This window comes from Hemicordylus capensis, chromosome 3 (genome assembly GCF_027244095.1).
Source record: "Hemicordylus capensis ecotype Gifberg chromosome 3, rHemCap1.1.pri, whole genome shotgun sequence".
In the NCBI taxonomy this organism is placed as follows: Eukaryota; Metazoa; Chordata; class Lepidosauria; order Squamata; family Cordylidae; genus Hemicordylus; species Hemicordylus capensis.
The window spans coordinates 102,219,964-102,241,512 of NC_069659.1; the positions used below are offsets into that span (position 1 = coordinate 102,219,964).

Sequence of the window (21,549 nt, forward strand, 5' to 3'; positions counted from 1 at the left end):
GCAACCTAGCCATGATCTAACATACTTCACAACTTCACTCCTCACTCTTCCAAAACAGCCCTTCAATTCGTTCTCCCAAGTAATTTTTTTAGAGCAACTCTCCAAGTCCACTCAAGTATCTACTCTGTAGTTTAGTAAGGAGTTAGAACTTTCAGACAGCACAATATGGGCTTAGAGCAGCTTCATGTTTAACAAGGGAGTGCAACAGCATTCCAATTATTTTTTGTACACACATGTTCTCCCTTTCTGGGTGGGGATAAACTTGCTTTCTTCGCACTATGGGTATTTTATTTCCATTTTCACAGTAATGGATGAGGTGAAATAAGTTCTATGAAGCTTTTCCAAATGGAGACTGAATGCAGCTTCGCAACACTTAGGCTGGGGTGCGCGGAATTAATACCAGAAAATCATTTACAGCAACGTCAGAAAGGAGATGGAAGATCCTGTTCATAGAGCCAATGGCATGATTCAGCTTTACTTCTGACAATTTGTAATTGCGCGTTATAGTCATCTTTTAAAAGTTGCCCTTTGGTACAGTGCTCACAATGGCTTAACTTTAGGCACTTCCTGCCACAGTAAAGCCACCCATCTGGGAAACCTCATGCAAATCCTGCACTCCATATTCTTGGAGAAGTAAAGAGGTACTTAATGGCCCTAGAAGCAGCTGAGCTGCTCAGGCACCTTGTAGGACAGCTTTTTCTTCCAGCACCACTCCGCTGGGTCCTAAAAATGAGACTCCTAGCACCCAGTGAGCCCTGTGGTTTGGGTGATAATTGCAGAGAAACAAACATTGCGATTCATATTCATTTTAGCTACCCAAGAATTGCCTCTGAAGATGAGCATCTGTTTGAAACGCACAAGGCAACATTGAACTATTTTATCAAGATGCCACCATGGATTGCAGGCCTGGCTGGGCTGCCTGTTCCCAGAGGTAGCCTCAGAGTTCAAAGAGAGGAGGTTGAATCACCCTGCTCCTCTTCTTTGAGGTGTGTTGGGATCTTCATGACTGCTCCTTGCTGGGAGCCCCTCCCCCATCACTTTCCCTGCTTGCCCCCTCATCCTTGGCTTCCTGGGGTTTAAATAGCCCCCGGCAGGCTCTACAACTGATTAGAGTAGCCCCACCTGCTGATTAGGTCTCTGCTCCTCTTTATTAGCCCCACCCCCGTTACGGCTTGTTATATTCCCCTTTGTGTCTCCCAGCCCTTGACCTGCCCCAGTGCCTCCTCCCTCTCTGTTGTCGGTCATCAGCCAGCGCCCTGAGCTGGCCTGCTTGCAGCCCTTTTGCTACCTCCCACACTGGGTCTTGGGGCTTCTAGATCAGCCCACACAACACTCAGCAGGGATAAGGATGGCAGGCTTCCCCGTCGGACACAATTTAATGAAAATGTATCAATAAAAACATACCGAATAATTCCATCAGCACCTTGGGAGTTTCCTCCTCCTTTTTCTGTTTTTGATTTGTCGGTGCTGTGTCATTTTTCTCTACTTCTCCCAAGATGGGGGTGGGTGGGGTCTAGTAGACCTGTCAGAACTCCAACAAGAGTTCTGTAACAACAGCAGGGATCTCAGTTGACGTACCAACTGCCAGAGGCTCCTGCTGTCGTTACGGAACTCCCTCCAGCAGTGCCAAAAAGAGGGCCTGACAGCTCTGACTTAGCTATCAAACCAGCGCGCCAGTCCTAATCACTATGGCTGATCAACAGGCTTTAGATATGCCTCACTGTACAGCAGTTTGGTATCTGAGCCATGTGGAGTGGCAAGATCATTCTAACATTGCTGGCAGAATCCTCAAGGGCCAATCTCCACTCCAAGGACATCTGAGCTCTCAACAGTCCTGTTCAGCTGCTCTGAACACCTCCATCTGTCTGCATTTCCCCCCAAGGGAGCTATGTTCCAATCTGCCTGATTTATCTTAGGCTAATAATTCCTGACCTAAACTGTCTTCCAATACCTATCTAACATGGATGGTTCCATATCTGAGAAAGTCAATTATTATTTTAAAATCAGCAATAGAAATTTCTGGAGTTGGCACTAATATAGTAATTTCATTCTTGTTTAACAGGAAATATAACAGAAAGACAATGAAGATTTTTTAAGTCTCACACACAATCTCAACTGACACTTTTACTTCACACATGTCGTTTCCCTGTCTAAGCAATCCTTCCGGGCTTTTAGCAATTCCATTCATGCAAGAAATGATATCTGAATTACACCTTTGCTTGGTTGATCCTGTCATATAATGTTCTGATTCCCTTTGTTAAAAATCTTTATTTCCGACAATGAAGACTTATTAGCGAAAACATGGAATGGAGAATCAGTATCCCTGACAGTAGCAGCTCACACCCCTCTGGCAAACTAAACATAATATTAGATGTTGATTCCTAGAGCCATTCAAACATTGCACACAGGGGCGTAGGAAGTTTGCTGGCACTGGGAGCTGCGTGATGAGCTCGACCAGTGGCCTCCTGCCCCTCTGCTAATATGCACACACATTAGCATGTACCAGCCACACCCCCTGCATATGTCAAATGCAAGGAGGAGTGGATACCAGCAGCAAGACGGGTGAAATGCCCATGTGCTTGCTAGGGATGTGCAAGGAACCATGGCGGGGAGGTTCGAAGGTGGTGGGGGTCTCTCTTTAAGAGCGGGGGAGGGTGCACTTACCCCTCCCGCCGCATTCCCCCCACCGGCATCCGTATTTTGCAAAGCTCATTGGGGCGGCAGAGTACCTTCCTGCTGCCTCTGAACCAGTTCCGTGCACATCCCTAGTGCTTTCTGCACTTGACGCCTCGCGCGCAAAAGAGGCACCAAGTGCAGCATGCCCACAGAAGGGAGGAATGAGTGCCAGCAGCCCCTGAAGGTGTGGGGGAAAGCGGGGGGGTAACCCTCTGGGGGCCCCCAGAAATACTCAGGGCCACGGCGGCAGGGAGACACTTGTCCCCCCACACCCACTCAACTGTGGCCATTCACTTGATTGCACTCTTAATTAACGAAAGGTATCAATCTATTAATGGCTTGGTTTTATTTGCTTGCTTGCTTTTAACAGATCTACAGTAGAGCAATCCAGACATTTAATTCAATTTCAACAGAATTTTTGGAGTGGCAAACTGCAGACTGTAACCACAACCCCAACACAGCTGACTTTTGAAGATACGTAATACACACATTCATTTTGATATATAGCTCATTTGTAACAATGCTATCTGCAAAAAATCCCTTTCAAAGGAAGGCAGCTCTGATTAAAGAGTAGTTAAATATCCAGAGGGATGGCTGCCTCAGGTGGCAAGGGCACCACAGAGTGGGGAGTGCCAGCTCCCTGAACCCCTGCCCCCCCCAAGAATGCTCTGGGGGTTTGGGGGAAAGGTTAAAATTTTGTTAAAAGTTGCCTGCTTGCCCATTTCTTTTGTGGGGTGAGTGGTAGATAGCACCCATCATGGTCTACCACCCAACCCACTTTGGTCTTCCTAGGACCTACCCATGGGAAACAGTGGGGTGTTTTGAGTTTCCCCATTGTTCCTTATGGACAAAACACTCGAAACATTTCAGATTTGTCCCATCGAAACTACCGGTCGGACCAGCTGTTTCAAAGAAACATTTTGACCATTTGCGTTTTGTTTCAATCTCAAAACAGAGCGCAAGATCTGTTTCATGCACATGCCTAGGCATAGGTTAGCACGCTTCAGTTTCAATCAGAATTCTCAACCTTGTTCCCAAATGTTGTTGGACTACAGCTCCCATCAATGTCTGGCCATTGTGGCAGGAAGGTGACGGGAGCTGTAGTCCAACATCTGGGGACCCAAGGTTGGGAACCACTGTTCCCAAATAAACATCTCCATGAACATCTCCAGGTGTTCTTGGAAATGAACATCTCCAGGTGACTCCTACTCCTCCTAATTTTCTTCCTTTCTACCCCCATAGCAGCAACAGAGGAGGACATGAGTCCAACTAAATTCTAACTACTCTGCTGCCAATCAGGGACACCATCATGAATATCTGAAATAGTCTGAAAATACAGATTATATACATCAAGATCTGCAACAAGGAGAATGACTCTATTTCTCCACTGAATCATACCAAAATATTTATAGTTTTAAATAATTTTAATACTGCGTTTTAAATCTTTTTATTTATTTATTCATTCATTCATTCATTCATTCGATTTCTATACCGGCCTTCCAAAAATGGCTCAGGGCAGTTTACACAGAGAAATAACAAACAAATAAAATGGAACCCTGTCCCCGAAGGGCTCATAATCTAAAAAGAAACATAAAATAGACACCAGCAACAGTCACTGGAAGTACTGTGCTGGTGGTGGATAGGGCCAGTTACTCTCCACCTGCTAAATAAAGAGAATCACCACGTTAAAAGGTGCCTCTTTGCCAAGTTAGCAGGGGTTAACAATTAATTAACAATTTTAATTAACAATTAATTAATTAACAATTTTGTTAATTGATTTAATGTTTTAAATTATTTTAATTGTAAACCACCCAGAGACGCATGTTTTAGGCAGAATAGAAATATTTTAAATAAATAAATAAATAAATAAATAAAATGTTTGTATGTCCAATACTATCTGGTGTACAATACGCCGGATCCTTAGGGCTGCTTTCATGGACAGAAAGCACTACCACACACAAAAGATCAAGTCCCCAATTTCCACAAATTTTTCACTAGACATGCAGTCCCCACGCCACATTCAACTCTGCTCTTGAAGGATCCTTGATCCTCAGGACTGATTTTTCAGGGGTCACAAAGGGCTGTGCCCTTCTTTAATTGGGAAGGAGACATGAAATCCCCTTTCAAGAGCAGAACCCCTTTTGGTTCTTAGAATCCAACTCTGTGTGTCAATAAATAAACATAAGATGCAGGTGATATTTTTTTCCTCTTATTCTCGGTAAACCTAATAGCTAATTAGTGTACATAGAAAATCTCAAGTGCCATATATAAAACCTTCAACCAAAAAAAAATTATACCATTTAGGATCAACAGGATGTAACCTCTGCATTACAGACAGGCTGAGAATTGCCCAATTAAAGTCCCCCTCCCCCTTTTTTTTGGCTTTTGTTTTGAAATCCCATGAAACCATCTATATATTTTGCTGTAACCTACTAGTATAACCAGTATTCCAAATATTCTTTCCTCCTTTTGCTTCCAGCAGCAATCAACACTTACATTATACAGAAATTACTTTTAAAATCTAGGAAAATCTTTTCTTTCTACTTTCTTTCTAGAATCTTTCTTTCTTACTTTTCTTTCTAAAATCTTTTCTTTCTACTTTTTTGAATACTTGTATCCAAGTTTCTGAACAAGCTCAAAACTGTTCAAAAGCAGCTTCAAAGAGCTTTTTGTGTGTTTCGGAGTTGTATGCTAAGAGGAAACACTAATGAAGAATATTAAGTATCTCTGCCAGTGTATGGAGCACCACTAATCATGGATGGAAAAGTTGTTTGAATTTACCAGCAAATTATAAGGATTAAGCAGTATCTAAAGTAAGTGGAGTGCTACATACTGAAACAAAATTCTCAAAACAACCCAAGGGAGGGTCAGCTGGCTCCATTCTCCTGTTTTAAATGGTTGATGAAGACAGTCTTATTTAAGCAAGCTTTTAGGTACATTGTACTGTTTGTTGTTTTATTGTTCCTTTTTACTTTGTAAGCCATCTTGGGACTTTTTGTGAAAGTGTAGGATATAAAGCCTTTTAAATGAATAAAGTGTGCAAAGGTTATTTCATTTTTCTTACCTATCATAACTATGTATACTCTGGACATCTACATCTGACCTGATGCTCCTTCCATCTTCTCCTTTCACACCTGCAACGTCTCCTTTGACAATTGCTGTCAAGACATTCCTGCTGAATATAGACTTGAAGGTGAACAGGGAGGTAACAAAGCAGACTACAGAATCAATATAGTTGTTATATTGTATTTGCTTTATTTCTAAAGCACTCATGGCAGCAAAAACAAGATTTGTAAATATAGTAAATACAAATAAGGCATCTTGGGGGAATAATGTATCATTAGGTAGTGAGGCCAAAGACCTAGTCAAATGGTGCCTAAAGAAGGAACCAAGCAGATTGTTTGGAACAGGAAGCTTCCCATGCTAGGTGAATGCTCCCTCACCTGTTTCAGGCAGACTCATCCCAGACAGTTCCCTTAATGACATGAAGGAGCAGGCTCCCTCATGTGGAAGGAGGCAATCCTTCATGTATCCTGGGCCCAAACTCAGCAGCACCTTCAGCTGAGCCCACAAATGGATCAGAAACCAGCAGAGTCTAGGGAGGGCTTTTCCAGGGAAAGTCTTGCTACAGCTATTTTCAACCTCACTGGCATTATGTCCTTCCCCAAAGAGGCACTTATCACATTCTCTACATGTTTCTTTTGTTGCTGTATAAGAGGTTCATGAGCACTGATTTCTAAACTATGGTATTTTTATTTTCATGGAAACATCCCCTGTAACATTTAATGGGTTAATTAAAATGCAAATACGTTAGGTTTAAAAATTGTGATAAAGATGGGAGTAAGGGAGAGCCTAAGCAGCAGCACTCTATACTACTTATTATTTGCCATCTTTTCTTGTTGGCCCTTATCCCCAAAGGCAAAGACTCAGAAATTTTTTGCCTGCTCTTTATGCTTGAACTGCACAAAGCCAAGAAGTAGAGAGCAGCATTCCATGTTTTTTACATTAAGTTTTGGTTTTGACCAAATGGGCTCCTTTTCACCAATAAAAGGTTTACATTAACCACCACCCCTGTTAAATATTTTCTGTTTAATGAGGATGAGAGTAGCCAGAACAGTTTCATTTTCACAAAAAGACACTCTTAAAGGTGCAGTGAGGCAACTATACATGACTACACATGGCAACTACACATTGCATCATTTGTCTTCAGTATCACTATTCTATTTGTTGTGAGAAATATTAGGAAGAAAGGCAATAGAGTCAAAGTTGTCATTAGGATACTATTAGATCTTCAATACTTTTTCATTACTGCTCATGATGCAAATTGCATCATGGTGCAAATTTACAGGGCTGTTCAAGATACATGTTCCAGAGGAAAATGTATAATGAAGCAGCTGTGGAAAGAAATAAAGGTGATTCTTTATACACCTTTCAGAGCCCTTTTTCAAAGAAGAATCTAATTTTGTATTACACAATTTTGTATTACATTTCTTTTAGGTATTCCAAATAGAAGTTAAACTGATTATAAATTCTTACTGACAGAAAACCTGTACACTACTTACCACTATTTGCTACTTATATATTTATAACAGCTGTGTTTTGTAGGAGGCTTCAGTCATAATAAGAAATATTTAAGAGCAGTTTCACATCTTCTTTTAGAAGTTTAGTGGAAGACTCTGTTGTTACTAACAGAAATCCATAATCATTTCAGCCTGTAAAAGGATGCCTTACCCTATTTTCTTGGGCCCACTGAAGACCAATTTTGTCCCATTTGAGAAGGAAGCTAGCATATCTTGCTTTGATGCATCTTCTGCACTCTCTGGTGAGTGACCTTTGGGTTTTCCTCCTTCTGTTAGGTCAAAGAAAGAATGTTAGAAGACAAATACCCTTTTAAAACAACAAAAATAATAAAGCCAGCTCCTGGTAATTCACAGCTAACCAAGGCTCTGACTGAAGCTATCCCCTAATCCAAATCTAACATGCTGTTCACGTGGTTTTTACTTAGCCATGCTGTCTTATACCAAGTTTGACTGGAGGTCCATTTAGCCCAATGATGTCTGCTTGGCACATCAAGATGCTGGGCAGAGATATATTCCAGTCCTGCCAACCAAGATGGAGATGCCAGAGGACTGGACCTATGACTTTCGGCATGCAAAGAACGTGCTATACCAGGAATCTCCCCTACATTACATCACAGTAGTCAGCAGAGCCCTTGACACATATAAGCCATATCAGCAACCATGTCATTTTCATAACCTATGGAGCAGGCTGTAGATAAAAAGGAATGCCAGGACAATCCATTTTTAGGGGAAGGAACTACTTCTATTATATAAAAACATAGCTTTTATATATTTTACAATTAACTGAAATACACACACACAAACACACACACACATATATAAATTATTAATGTCAAAAAGTATAAAATATCAGAATTATAAAGCAATATACATATTCCAAAACACATTATTCTTATAAAAGCTGCACAAAAAACCCACCCTAAAACAATTATGCATTCCATAGAAGAGAAACTCTGAACTGGCAGGGAAGAGAAAAGAAAGCTCAACTAAACATCTTTAAGATGCATGTGTATTAAACATGTGCAAGGCTATCACATGCACTCTCACAAACCCACCTTGCATTATTCATGAAATATGCAAGCAGGAGTTGCTTCTATAAGGACAATACACCACAGAGTCCTGCATAATTGATCATGGGTCATCCCACGAAATTGATTGCCAGGAAATTTAGGACCAACGAACAGAAGTACTTTTTCACACAATGCATAATCAACTTGTGGAATTCTCTACCACAAGATGTGGTGACAGCCAACAACCTGGATGGCTTTAAGAGAGGTTTGGATAACTTAATGGAGGAGAGGTCTATCAGTGGCTACTAGTCGGAGGACTATAGGCTATCTCCATCAGGGGAGGCTGCGGGGGCCCGTTTGGGAGTTAAATGGCTGGTGCTGTGTTCGCGGCATGGCCAGGAGCAGCTCTTCTGTCAGCCTGGCTCTAACTCCCAAATCGAGCTGTGCGGCTCCATCGCAGCGCGGCCAGTAGTGGTTCTCCCCTGCCTTTAAGGCAGGGAAGAGCTGCTCCTGGTAGTGCTGCGAAAACAGTGCCGGACAGGCTCTAACTGCCAAACAGAGCCATGCGGCTCTGTTCAGGAGCCAGACCACGCCCTCTGCATCTGACATCAGACGCGGGAGCAGGGTGAGAGGGGCTGCCACACCACGGCAGGGCATGGGCCGCTCGTGTCATGGCTCCGTGCCTGGGTTGAACTGAGATAGTTGCTCTCACCCTGCTAAATACAAGAGAACCACCACTTTTTTAAATGCCTCATTTAGGAAGGAACTAGTTACATGTGTATCACAGATTTCAACAGGTTCATAAACTAAGATAATGGGCACAGGACTGCTGCAGATGTAATTTTTTTTTTTTTAAGTCAGGATATGGGACCACTGAGTGGTCTGCAGGCAATGGATATTCCAGCATTGTGGAGGTTAAACAGGCGTGGACTGGGAGTGCAATGTAAGCACAGGATACAAGTGTAATAAAAGGTTTTCGAAAGAATCAGCACCAACTAGCTCATCACACAGCAGTAAGACTACAAAAACTTACTATTTTCCTAAGGCTTTAGCATACATTTTTTCCTCGTTATTTTTACCTTTACGTAGCATGGACTGTCTGACAACATCTGTTCCAAGGAGATTGGATTGTTTGTAACGTTTTGCTCTCTCTTCAAAAAACCATTCACCTGTTACTATCCTAAGCTGCCTACATGGAAGAAAAGAAACAAAGACCACAGTGCAAAGTTAACTGACCCAGCCAATGGAAACAAGTTCTCAGGTCACCATCCATCCAAGAAGTGGAATTGAAAACATTCACACAGCATAAAATGTGGGGTAAATGAAACCACACCTACTATATGAAACCACACCTACTATACCAGTGCACAGCAAATACCTGTGACTGAAAACAAGTCAGTCACTATTTTCCCCATTATATTGGTGGTGGTATTTAATAAAGGACACTTTAAGGGGTAATTAAGGGGTAATTACAAGCAACATGCACGTATGTGTAACTGAGCCCCAACACCCATTATTAAAGTGAAAAGCTGCTTTGGGAAGGGGGAATTTAATCATGAGTGGTGAGAGAAAGAAGAGATCTCTTTCCTGACGATTGCTGTTTCTCTGTTCCAAATAATACTGCCCAACAGTTTTCTCTCCGGCAATGTATTTACCCTAGTGTTTGTAGTCCGCCTTTAAAAATGTTGTGAGTACTCATGACTGTTGCTGAGCTAACCAGTAGAGAACAGAGAGAGAGAGAGAGAGAGAGAGAGAGAAGCCAGACATGTAGTTCAGACTTGCACTCTTTTTTCAAATGTACAGACATTTCCATGAGATTGCCTGTAAACAAGAAATGAGCTAAGGAAGAGCAGCAGAAAGTGAAAACAGATGCACACTTCTTAGCAAAGAGGGCACAGACAATGAAGCTATTCTCACAATCACTGGAAAACGAGCTAAGGGACCTTAGTCTGCTTTCGAGGGGTCACAGGTACCACCGGGCTTGCAGGCGAGCTCAGTGCTCCCAGGGCAGCTAGACCACCTAATTACCCCTCCCCTTAGATGAGGTTAATGGAGTGAATGCTCCATTAACCTCATCTTTTTGCTCGTGTGTTGCCACGGCGTGTGGCGACACATGAGTAGACCCCCGACTGGGCGGCTGCAAGCAGCCACACACTCGCTCATTCACTCACCAGAATGCCCCGCACACTAGCACAGGGCATCCTGGAACTTCTGGGGGCCACACAGCCCCCGATCCCCATGGCCCCCGCCAGCTCTGTGATGGATCCAGCAGTCGTGAGGGCAGGCGATCTAGCTGCCCAGGGCTGCCTTTTGATCGTCTGTGGGGAGAGTGGGCTAAGCCCGCTCTCCCTGCAAACCTCCTTACAGCTCTTCACACTAATTGTGTGAAGAGCTTCAATGTTTGAGATGGAAGGGCTGTCCAAAGTGGAGATACACTATACTAAAGGGAAAGTGGAGAAACTTCCCACTAGGGATGTGTGAATCGATTCAGATACAAATCTATCTATATCCGAATCTAGCTGATATGAGTGATTTGGAGACAGAATAAATTGCCCCTGGGGTCCATTGGCTAGATTTGAGTCCAAATCTAATCGCACCAGATTTGATTCGAATCGCTTCAAGATTCCTCTTATTATTTTCCCCGATTCCCAGCTTTCGTTTTTTTCAAAAGCTAAGCTCTAGCCCTTGTAGAAGTGGAGTTATGGAGCAAAATGTGTGGTCACTATTTTTCAAGTGTTTGGAGTCCTTGGTGTATAACAACTTTCCTCAACGAATCGCTATGGGGATTCATTACACACCTTCATTTCTTCTTTTCATTTTGACTGTCTTTGGACAGTGCCAACTGTCAACCGCCATGTGCCAACTACACCCCCTTCCCACCCACAAGGCAGTGGGGTACTGCTCAGTTTAGTGTTTAGACTCTTTAGTATCTAATAACCTTTCCTCATAATGAATCCCTATGAGAATTCATTACACACAAAAGAATCTAAACACCTCAAAAATTCCTAAAATATAAACTGTGTACCCAGTGGAGATCCAAGGCAGATGTGGCTGTATATATTCTGGACAGGTTCTTGGAATTAGCAATGGATGAGGGCTAATAAACTGAAGCTCAATTTAGATAAGACAGAGGTGCAGTTGGCGAATGGCTCATCCATCCAGCTTAACAATATTCAACCTGATCTACATGGCATCACACCTCTTGAGGTGGTGCTGCTTGATCCACCTTTGATGCCCAGGTGGTATAGTACCACATAAGCCTCTTCCCAGCTTTGGTCAATATGACAGCTATGCCGGTATCTAGAAAGAGTTGTTTCTGTTAGAAGCATGAATCTAAAGCATTGCTCTCAGCACTATAGTAACCTCTTCTGGCCACTAGAGGCATGAAAAGATGTTAATTAGGGATTTTGTGTTTTGTTTCAAGCTAAAAAAAAAATGCAGGCAGCTGAAACATTTTGTCGAAACAATGGTCGACCAGGTTGTTTTGACGGAACAAAACTCAAAACATTTTGAGTGTTTCGGCCATAGGGAACAATGGGGAAACGCAAAACACCCTATTGTTTCCCATAGGTAGCTCCTATGGACACTAAAGTGGGTTGAGTGGGAGGGGATGATGGGTGCTACTTACCATCAAACCCACAAAAGAAATGGGCAAGCAGGAAATTTCAAACAAATGTTTTACCTTTCCCCCAATTCCCCATAGGGTCAGAAGCCAGTGCCAGAAAACCAATCAGCAAGGGAAAGAAAGGCCTCCAAAATGGTGCTCATATCATTGAATGTTTTGAACTGAAACAGGGTTGTTTTGTTCCAAGCTTGAAACAGGACCTTTATTTAAAGGGTGTTTTGTTTTGAGCTTGAGACACTCAAAACGGCCTGTTTTGCTTCAATGTAGAAACCTTTTGCACATCCCTAATGTTAATAGGTCTGTATTGGTCAGTTAAGTGTCAGGCTAATTCAGTTGTTGTTAAAGGCTAGTGCCTGTTGTTGTTGGTTGTTGTTGTTATTGTATTATTATTATTATTATTATTATTATTATTATTATTAATTCGATTTCTATACCGCCCTTCCAAAAATGGCTCAGGGCGGTTGTTTTGGCATGTTGCTCTATGTTTCTCTCAGTATGCAATGTTTTAGTTTCTTAATAAATCTTTATTTGTTGTTGTTTTAACTCAACCTAATGACTCCATGTAATCTCTTGGGCTAAACTTCTTTACCACCAGAGCATACTCTGCTGTGTGAGAACTTAAATGTTTCAACAGTTCACCCCCAAGAGTTCTTGCCTCAGTTATCCATGTTCTTATGATATCCAGGCTAGATTATTGCAATGCATTAGATGTGGGGCTAATCTTGAAGTGTCCAGAAATTACAGCTGTTACAAAATGCAACAGAAAGGCTTTTGACTGGGGCTGGCTGTCATGCTCATATTATGCCAACACTGAAAGAGCTGCAGTCTGTTACCAGGTACAATTCAAGGTCTTGTTTTAACTTTTACTGTCTTAAATGGCTTGGGGAAAGGTTTATGCGCCAGTATTCACATGAACCTGTCTGGCAACTGTTATCTTCTGAGGACTTTCTTCTGGGTGCCCCTTACCTCAGAAGTAAGGTGAGTGGTAATTAGGGAATATTTTTTCCATGGTGTGCCCAAACATGGAATTTTACCCCAAGGTACATGCATCTGGCACCTTCATTATTACCTTTTTAGCACCTGGCAATGTCCCACACACATACCCCCCCACCCCTCCCTGTTCTTGTGGTCCTGTTAAATCATCAGTTAGAGACAAAAGAAACTATTCAACTGCTGTGGTTGTTAGTACTGCATTTAAAATGTTTTGTTTCTTTTGTGTCATAAATCATTGTTATGTTTTATTACTACAATTTGTTGGCCATCATGATGCTAAGTGGATAAGGACAGATATAAATCTCTAAATTAAATACAGAAATAAATGTACAAGTTGTCCTTTTTTTAGAGTTCTAGCATAAGTAGCATTACCAAAGCTTTGATCACCGAGCCATCCAATGGGACTGCCCCAGAGTAACTTATCAGCATTATCCCACCACAAGTAGTATGAGGCAGTAATTGCTTATTTTTAATGTTTGTAACCATTTTGTTCAGCAGAGCAGATTAGGGTTAGCATCTTACAGACTGCCCTTGTTTTTCTTAGATGTGGCAGAATCCCTTGAATGGGCACCATCCACACATTTGATACATACAATATCCAAGTGAGCTTCAATGATTTTTGTTTGGCTCCATGTGAAAAAAGATATAAACAGACTACATTAACTGAAGTCAAAGAATATGTAAAGAGGTTCGAGGAAGTTAGAAATACAAAAGTGTTGGGGTTGCCAAACCTTCAGAGGTTGGAGAAAACACTCATAGAGCATAGCCTCTTGATATCATCATGACACACACAACTAAACTCCAAGAGTGCAATAATACATTGAAAGTCCTTTTTACTTCTCTTTGGACATGTCCACTTCTTTCCCCTTTCAGTTTACTTCTTCAGTGCATAAAGTTGGATATATGCAGGGAGCGGCGGGGGAGAGAAATAAATAATCTAGAAGTCAATGTTTATAAAAGTTCTTTCCAGTCTCAGAGCAGCTTACTGAAACTGTAATCCCTTGATTACAGATGTTTAAATTAGCCACCTGACTAAAGTTTCTAACAAGGGAACTTATCAGAACTATTAATCTCCAGGATGTTGACTGTACCTACAAACCTATCAGGATCTGCAGTTCTTCAGGCCCACAGTTGGTAGCAAGTGGTTTGGGTGTGCTGCTGTTTTAGTATGCATATTAGATATTTTCAGATATAACTGCCAGTTCTGAGCAAGCAAATGACAAGTAAAACGTTATTACACCAGAGGCGTAGCAAGGTTGGAGTGGGCCCAGAGATAAGAATTTAAAATGCACCACCCCTTACTGAAGCTCAACTCATGAAGTAAAAAGGTTTTGTAAATTGTGGACGATGCAAGTAATTTAATGGTACTAGAGAAAGACATGCTGTTCTAGTAGCTCCAGGTCTTAACACTCACATCAGTTTTGGAGAATGAATACAACTGAAGGAAGCCTGGGTGGGTGCGTGGCTGGGGGAGTCAGTCATGTGACTTGCCTCTGGGGGTCCCCCAAGGCAGTGGGCCGCCAGACAACTGTCTCTCCTTGCCCTATTATAGTTATGCCCCTGTATTATACAGAAACTTACACTTCCTTGGTGACACCTTGGCAAATCTGGTCAGGAAAGGGTTTGTTGCAGTGCCATCAGTACTTCATTTTGAATCACATAAAAAAAACCCAGTAACCTTTTGACAAGCTTAAATCCTTTCATAATTCCTACATAGCTTTTGAAGGCTCTTTTTCATCGGAAAGCCTGCTTTTTCTCTTAGTTCATCATCTTACAGAACATATTGTTGACTTACTTGCACAATATTTGTTCCCTTGAGTAATTCAATTATAAATGGGGCTCCAGGCTACCATACATACCAATAACTGTGTCCACGCAAAAGTAATAAATGGTGAGCAAAGTTTCAGCACTGTGAATCAGTCACCAAAACCTCTCTACACCAGCAATATCCATTTCACACTCTTCTTTGTTTCATAATAAGGCTCACCTGCACAAGGACCTATCCTGTTGTCATAGCAAACTGGTTGGATGACTGGCCTTTGCACTTAAGATTCTATCCAAGGATGGGGGGAAAGCACGAACAGAGTGAGAAGATACTTGTGGAGAAGAGCAGCACATCTCTTTCAGTTTTGTTCCACTACCTATTAAAGCTGTGGCTAGAATTAATTTTGGAGTATTTCAACCAACATGGAGACAAAAGGATTTTTTCCCCATCTGGTAAGTGGCTTCAATTCATGTTAATATCCTGATTTCATACAATGTTGTACTCCAAGTTGCTGACAGATCCTACTATAGTAAAATCACTTGGATCACAAAGGTAACCTCATAGAAGTTTCTTTGGTTTAGAAATTTTGTAAGATCAAATCCAGAATGATCAGGAATGTGTACTTCAAAACTACATAGCATATAGTGAATGTGGTTTTAGATGGCATAATCCACTCTGAACAAAAATTTGAGGGTAGACACTGTTTGAATTAGAATCTAAAGGGTGACAACTGCCCTGAATAACTATCTGCACTACAGAGATAAAATGGCATTGAATATCTAGACCTCTTTCATAAACATGAGATTCAATCAGAGAAATATCAGGCAGGCAGGAATGCACATGATAAAACCAGAGACTTTGTCACCTGAGAAAGAAAATCAGTATGCTTGGTGATAGAAACATTTTTTTCAGCTTAGAGAACACTTTCCCTCTAAGTAACAATTCCACATTGCAGAGAGAATAACCTTTTAGGCTCTGACAGCTTGGTTTAGTAGAATTGTATGCAATATATATTGCCCTCTGAGTCATCATCAATCTTTTCCAATTTGTTGCTTTAATCCAGGTGTATGGGTTGCATTCTTATTGAATGTGACAACTATCTGGTAGAATTAGTGTTGTCTATCAAACAGAGATGTGTTTGACTGTATTAGAAACCACATTTTAGTTTGTTTTGAGGTTAAAAAGGTTATTGGAGGCTGCTTCTTAATGATGACAGTGATTAGGGAAGATTCAGAAAGCAACAAGATACTTCTTCCTGTTCATCTAAACTTTTTACTCAAAATTTTACTTGCTAAATTCATAGGAGAAAAACTAAGAAGATCAATGTGATAGTGTTTGTCCTCAAAAGTTATTGGGAGAACATAACTTGGAGAACAGACTGCAGGGTGGAAAGCTGCGAACAGGAGACAGAACCCTTGCATGCTTTTTGTTCTTTAAATCAGATCCCCTGCTTTTCACATGATTAGGACAGATCTGGCCTTATTATACATAAATCTGCCACCATCACACCTTCTTGGCTCTTAGGATGCCACAGAAGAGGGCTTGTCAACACTATGTTCTGATGAACCCTCTCTGAGAAGAACAGTAGCAGCAGACAGCTGTCCCTGAAAGGCAACGTGCCCACCACCAATAGTCTTCCCCTGCAAATGCACAGCTGCAGATGCTCAGTGCATGCAAGGCAAGAGTAGGGCCCAACAGCCTGACTTGGTCCCCACAAAACTGAGTAGATAACATAGAACTCACCCCAGAATCCTCTACAATGCCCTGGAGTTCTGTGGCAGATGCTCAGAGACTCCCCAGCAATGAGGAAAGGGTTCTTTGAAGGTAGAAATTAAGTTTGAAAACCACTGTCACAGATTGCCAGACATCCAAAGAATGGAGGTTTTAAATGCAATGCCTTTATAACCAAGCTGCTTAATTGCTGCCAGATGTAAACCACTAGTCACAATGCAGCTATATCAAAAAGAAAAACACGAACAAGCACATCCTCCGTCGTTTCCTGCCTACTGTATGAACACTTTACATGAAGATGAGCACACATTATCCTTAATTAAGAGTGCTCATTTTACCTTGCCCACAAAAGTACAATGAAGACCAACCTCCTCCTCAACAAAACACTTCACATTCTCTCATCTATCTTCCATGTTCTGTTAAGAGATGCTTGGATCTCTCACTCCCCCCATCCCACCCCCCCGGGGTTTATATTTAAACTCCCTATCTACATTGCTTGGGAAAGTGCTTTGTGATCTAATGTTTTTCTTCTGAAATTCAGGGACTTTTTCATTCCCAAGATCCAGTGATGTAGTTGCAAATTCAGAAGTGCAGGCGCTCTCCATGACAGCCCCCATGGCCTTGCCCACCCCAACAGCCAGAGAAGCTGAGAAGTACCGGAGCTCCATCCCTGCACAACCCTGCTCCACTACACCCCTGCCAAGATCTGCCTAATAAGTCACTTGATGATTTGTTACTCAAAATACACAGGCAGATCAATATTCTATAGGTTTGCTTTGACCTTTTGCATATTTTTAACATGCTGCTATAAGGTTATTGTGCCATTCTGCATAGATGACTTTTACACAACACCAAACCAGCCCCAACAAATGTGCTAAGTATTACTGCTGTGGCTCAGTATAATGGGCCTGGGCCATTACACCCAAAGAACACAGAGTCCTCTAGAGCAGGGATTCTCAATGTTGGGTCCCCAGATGTTATTGGACTTCAACTCCCATAATCCCCAACTAAAGGTCACTGGGGCTGGGCATTATGGGAGTTGAAGTCTAATAACATCTGAGGACCCAACATTGAGAATCCCTGCTCTAGAGAAAAGGCAATGCTTTTTCTCTATGTTCTGTGTAATGCTTGGGACAACAACAGTCCCAAACTCCCCTCCTTATGAAGTACACATAATCACATAACTGTTTAGTAGACAGAAAAATTCCTTTGGTAGCATTAGCAGACAATTACGTTTACTTGGTAAAATGAGCATGTAATGAACTCAAGCTCCTATGCTGCCATCTCAAGCTACTAGTTTGCAGGGTCAGAAACTTCCTTGGAGTCTAGCATATCCCTAGTTGCTGGTTGATAGTTTTTGTAGTCATCATCATAGAAATAATTTTATTTGTACACAGCCTTTCCACAAATGTTGTGCTCAAGGTAGTGAATAGTAAGCAAAACAAAACAACAAATCACTATCCACACTATTTCAATATAAAATCACATCAAAACAGTAAGCAACACACCACCATCACAATTCTGCTGCATTTCTTCACAGGCTTTCAAGTGGCTGGTAGACTGAGATGATGTACAGGGTCCAGACTGAGTTCTACTAAGGCATGAAGGTTGCTCATTTGGATTTATCTAAGTGACCTAGTGGAGCTGTCAGGGAATGGAAGTTTGAGGATGGTTCTGCCAAGGCATTTCCAACCACAATGGCACTGGTTATCACAGAATCTGGCGCTCCCACTTCATGTTTATTCTCTGTTGGGGGGGAACCCTGTGTCTGAATTAGAAACAGAAGTCTGGCTCAAGTCAGGACTGGACACTGCAAGACCTTGATAAAATTAAACTCTGAAATGCATATTATAATATTTGAATTGTGAAAGCCATGTAAATCTTGTTAGGAGTGTACATCAATTTCCCCATAGGAGAATGGTAGGGGAAAGCCAACCTACAGAAGTTTTATGCTATCCTTCAGCAAAACATAAGTAACAATGTTTGGAAAAGAAAGTGCAAATAGGGGGAAGAAGATAGTCCACTTTTAGCAGGAGATACCAATGCAAATGCATCAATATCCCATTACATACAACATTGTGTTTGAGCTAAGGCTTAGCTCAAATTAAGCCCATCCAGGGGCGCAACTATAATAGGGCAAGGGTAGACAGTTGTCTGGGGGCCCACTGCCTTGGGGGCCCCCCAGAGGCAAGTCACAAGACTGACTCCCCCAGCCACGCACCCGCCTGGGCTTCCTTCAGTTGTATTCATCCTCCAAAATTGATGTGAGTGTTAAGACCTGGAGCTACCAGAAGAGCATGTCTTTCTCTAGTACCATTAAATGACTTGCATCATCCACAATTTACAAAACCTTCAAAAAAATAATTTAGGATGATGTTCTATAGTGGCGTGTGTGTGTGTGTGTGTGTGTGTGCTTTTTGTTACCACTATTCAGCCTCATTTAAGATTTCTTTACTTCATGAGCTGAGCTTCAGTGAGGGGGGGGCATTTTAAAATCTTGTCTTTGGGCCCACGCCAACCTTGCTACGCCCCTGAGCCCATCCATTTTATTACCCAGCTCCTCTCCTTCTCATATATGTGATATCATTTGAGAATGATACTGTAAAAATAGGTCAGAAAATATACTATTGAAATGTATCAAAGAGCAAAACTTACGCTATCTTAGCGCACACTGTGCACTTCCAGTTGCCATCAATTCCTGCAACACGACATTTGTTACAAACTCTGAGTCCGCAAGCTTGGCACAGATCACCTCTATCAAAGATTAAGCCCAAATTTTTTTGACAGCGAATGCAGATCCTGCTGTTATCCTCATGGTAATGCCGCCCACCTTTCCGTTTCACTTCTAATAATTCATTCTTCAATTTCCTGGGAGAGGGGGGGAAACCCAAATGGTTAGAAAAACTGATTTAATGTAGGTATATTTCCCAGTTCATAAAGAACTGGTTCACATCTGCAAGATCATCACTTAATGAGAGCACAACACCAAATATTGACCTGTATGTGCAAATGAGCCATCAGAGATATAACTTAAATATAATATCATATATTAAATTAACAACATACTATAGGTTCAAACATCTCTACATATTAACCTAAATATTAAAATAAAATGTAAGTTGCAACACAGAAAATTTCTGACTGCAGCTTTACTCTTCATGGCTACTGAAAACCAAACTTAATAAAGGTTTGATCCACAACAATAAATGAATGGATTGAGGATGGCTGAAACACTCTGAAACATGGGGCAAGGGAAGCTCAAAAAGCATGCCAGAACTACAAATAGAAAAGCTTTGACATTCCACGATGGAGAGTTAAATCATAACCAGATGTTCTACTTCTTCAATCCTTAATGTGCCCAGAGATATTATGAGAGAAAAGTTAAATTTCACTTTGCTATCCAAATATGGAAGCTGAACTTGGATTCGAACTCACTTTCCTCAGTTTCTATGACTTGTAGGCTAACCCCAGCAAGCTCTCATCTCTTAGCCTGAGTTTTCAAAATGTAGTCATCACAGGATTGTTGTGGGATAAAGAAGACTAGCAGCAGACATAGCAGCCTGTGAGTCAGGGACATAAAGCTGTCCCCTCAACAGAGCCCCTTTTATACACACCAAGACAATGAATATATCTTACCCAAGACCATAATTCTATAACACTACTTTGTGTGTACACCAAAAAAATTCAACATTTCATGAGGCACAAAACATTTCAGAATATCGACACTGAAACTGTCAGTTATCACTGTATATATAGACAATGACTGCAATCAGAGGATGGTCTGAAGGATCAGGAACATCAAGAGCTGTCCCAGCATGCCCTTGGTGTGGGGAGGGCAATTGCCCCAGGCCTCACAAGGAGGAAGGGGCCCAATGGACATTGACTAACTGTGCATTCCAAATGAAAAGAGAAGGGGGTCATCAAATGAAGATTCAGGCCTTGGGTCCTCAGAGTCTTAAAAAGGATCCTGCTTCCTGGGCCAATAAAACCATAGTTTGCCATTCTGTCGGAACCAGCAAGTTATGATTCAAGGGAGCCCTCCAACCCAGGACTGCAAATCCAAATCAAACTATGGTTTACAGTACTTATTTGGAGGGCTCAGTCAAATCATAGTTTGGCAGTTCAGATATGGCAATCTGTGGTTCTGATTAGATCAGGTAAGAAAATCTACTTTGTGCTGTTGTAGATGGAACTCCAGGATCATTAAATCTTGGCACCTTTTATCCTTGTGACCACAGAGGGTGGGGCATTAGGAGTAGTGACAGTGAGGAAGACCCTTCCTCACATTTCACTCATCTTTCTCTCTCTCTGATCTGGCTTTCTGTGATTGGTAGACTGATATTCTCAGGGCCGATCACTCTCTCATTCTTGCTCCCAGACTGCTTCTTGCTCTCTCTTTGCTGCAGACTCCATTAGCCATGAGGCTTCTTTCTCTCTCTGCTCTCTACTACAAAGACAGAAAGCTCAGGAAGGAAGGCTTTCTATCCAAGTATGTAACTTCCCCAGTAAAGTTTGTATTGTATTGTTTATTTCGGCCCAAGGCCAGCATACCCAGTAAAGTTGACTTACTTCTGGATCTTAAACAACTTTCTCAAGCTACTCTTTAATGTGCTCAACTTTTACTGCTCACGCCAGCTCTGTTATAATTGGGATTAGTCAAACTCCTCCCCTCCAACATGTACAAAGGTTCCCCTTTCCCTCCGCTTCTCTTGTGTGTCAGTTTTTGGGGTTTTTTTACATTGTGAATCTGCCAGCAGGGAGTTGTGTTTTCTATTTTTTGTAGAACACTTAGTGCATTATTAGGTGCTTTGACAAACGATAATCAATAATAATAATAAAGACAATGACCAGATTCATCCCGGGGGTGGGGGCAAACCAGGGCAATCACCTCATGACATCCTGAGCCCTGCGCCAGCAGAAGCAGCGATACCATCGAGATTTCTGTCTGGAATCTCCCTGTCCTCACTGCTGCCAGTCCCAGAGTGGGGCTCCCACCACAGTAGCTGAGCTGTGACCCAGTTGGGCCCCCATGGTGCTCTCTGCTCAACTGTGCCGCCATCTGGGCTGCTCTCCTTCCTGATCTGCTGAAAGAGGAGCCCAGCCCAGCTGGAGCTGCCACTGTGCACAGTCAAGCAGAGTGCACCACAGGCACCCGGCTGATTGGAAGTG

The 21,549-nt window shown here is 42.0% G+C and overlaps 1 protein-coding gene across 6 annotated transcripts in view; it reads right to left on the reverse strand.

Annotated features, from left to right (window-relative positions):
- The window catches only part of SYTL5 (synaptotagmin like 5), a 97,652-nt gene that overhangs the window by 35,579 nt on the left and 40,524 nt on the right, over nt 1–21,549 (reverse strand). For 5 of the 6 annotated variants that reach the window (XM_053308059.1, XM_053308063.1, XM_053308058.1 and 2 more), the window contains 4 exons: nt 19,036–19,248; nt 9,346–9,455; nt 7,408–7,525; nt 5,741–5,851 (listed from right to left, as the gene is read on the reverse strand). In XM_053308059.1, coding sequence (XP_053164034.1) covers nt 5,741–5,851; nt 7,408–7,525; nt 9,346–9,455; nt 19,036–19,248 — 552 coding nt within the window. The remainder of the gene's footprint in view (nt 1–5,740; nt 5,852–7,407; nt 7,526–9,345; nt 9,456–19,035; nt 19,249–21,549) is intronic. The other variant, XM_053308061.1, reaches the window with a different exon arrangement.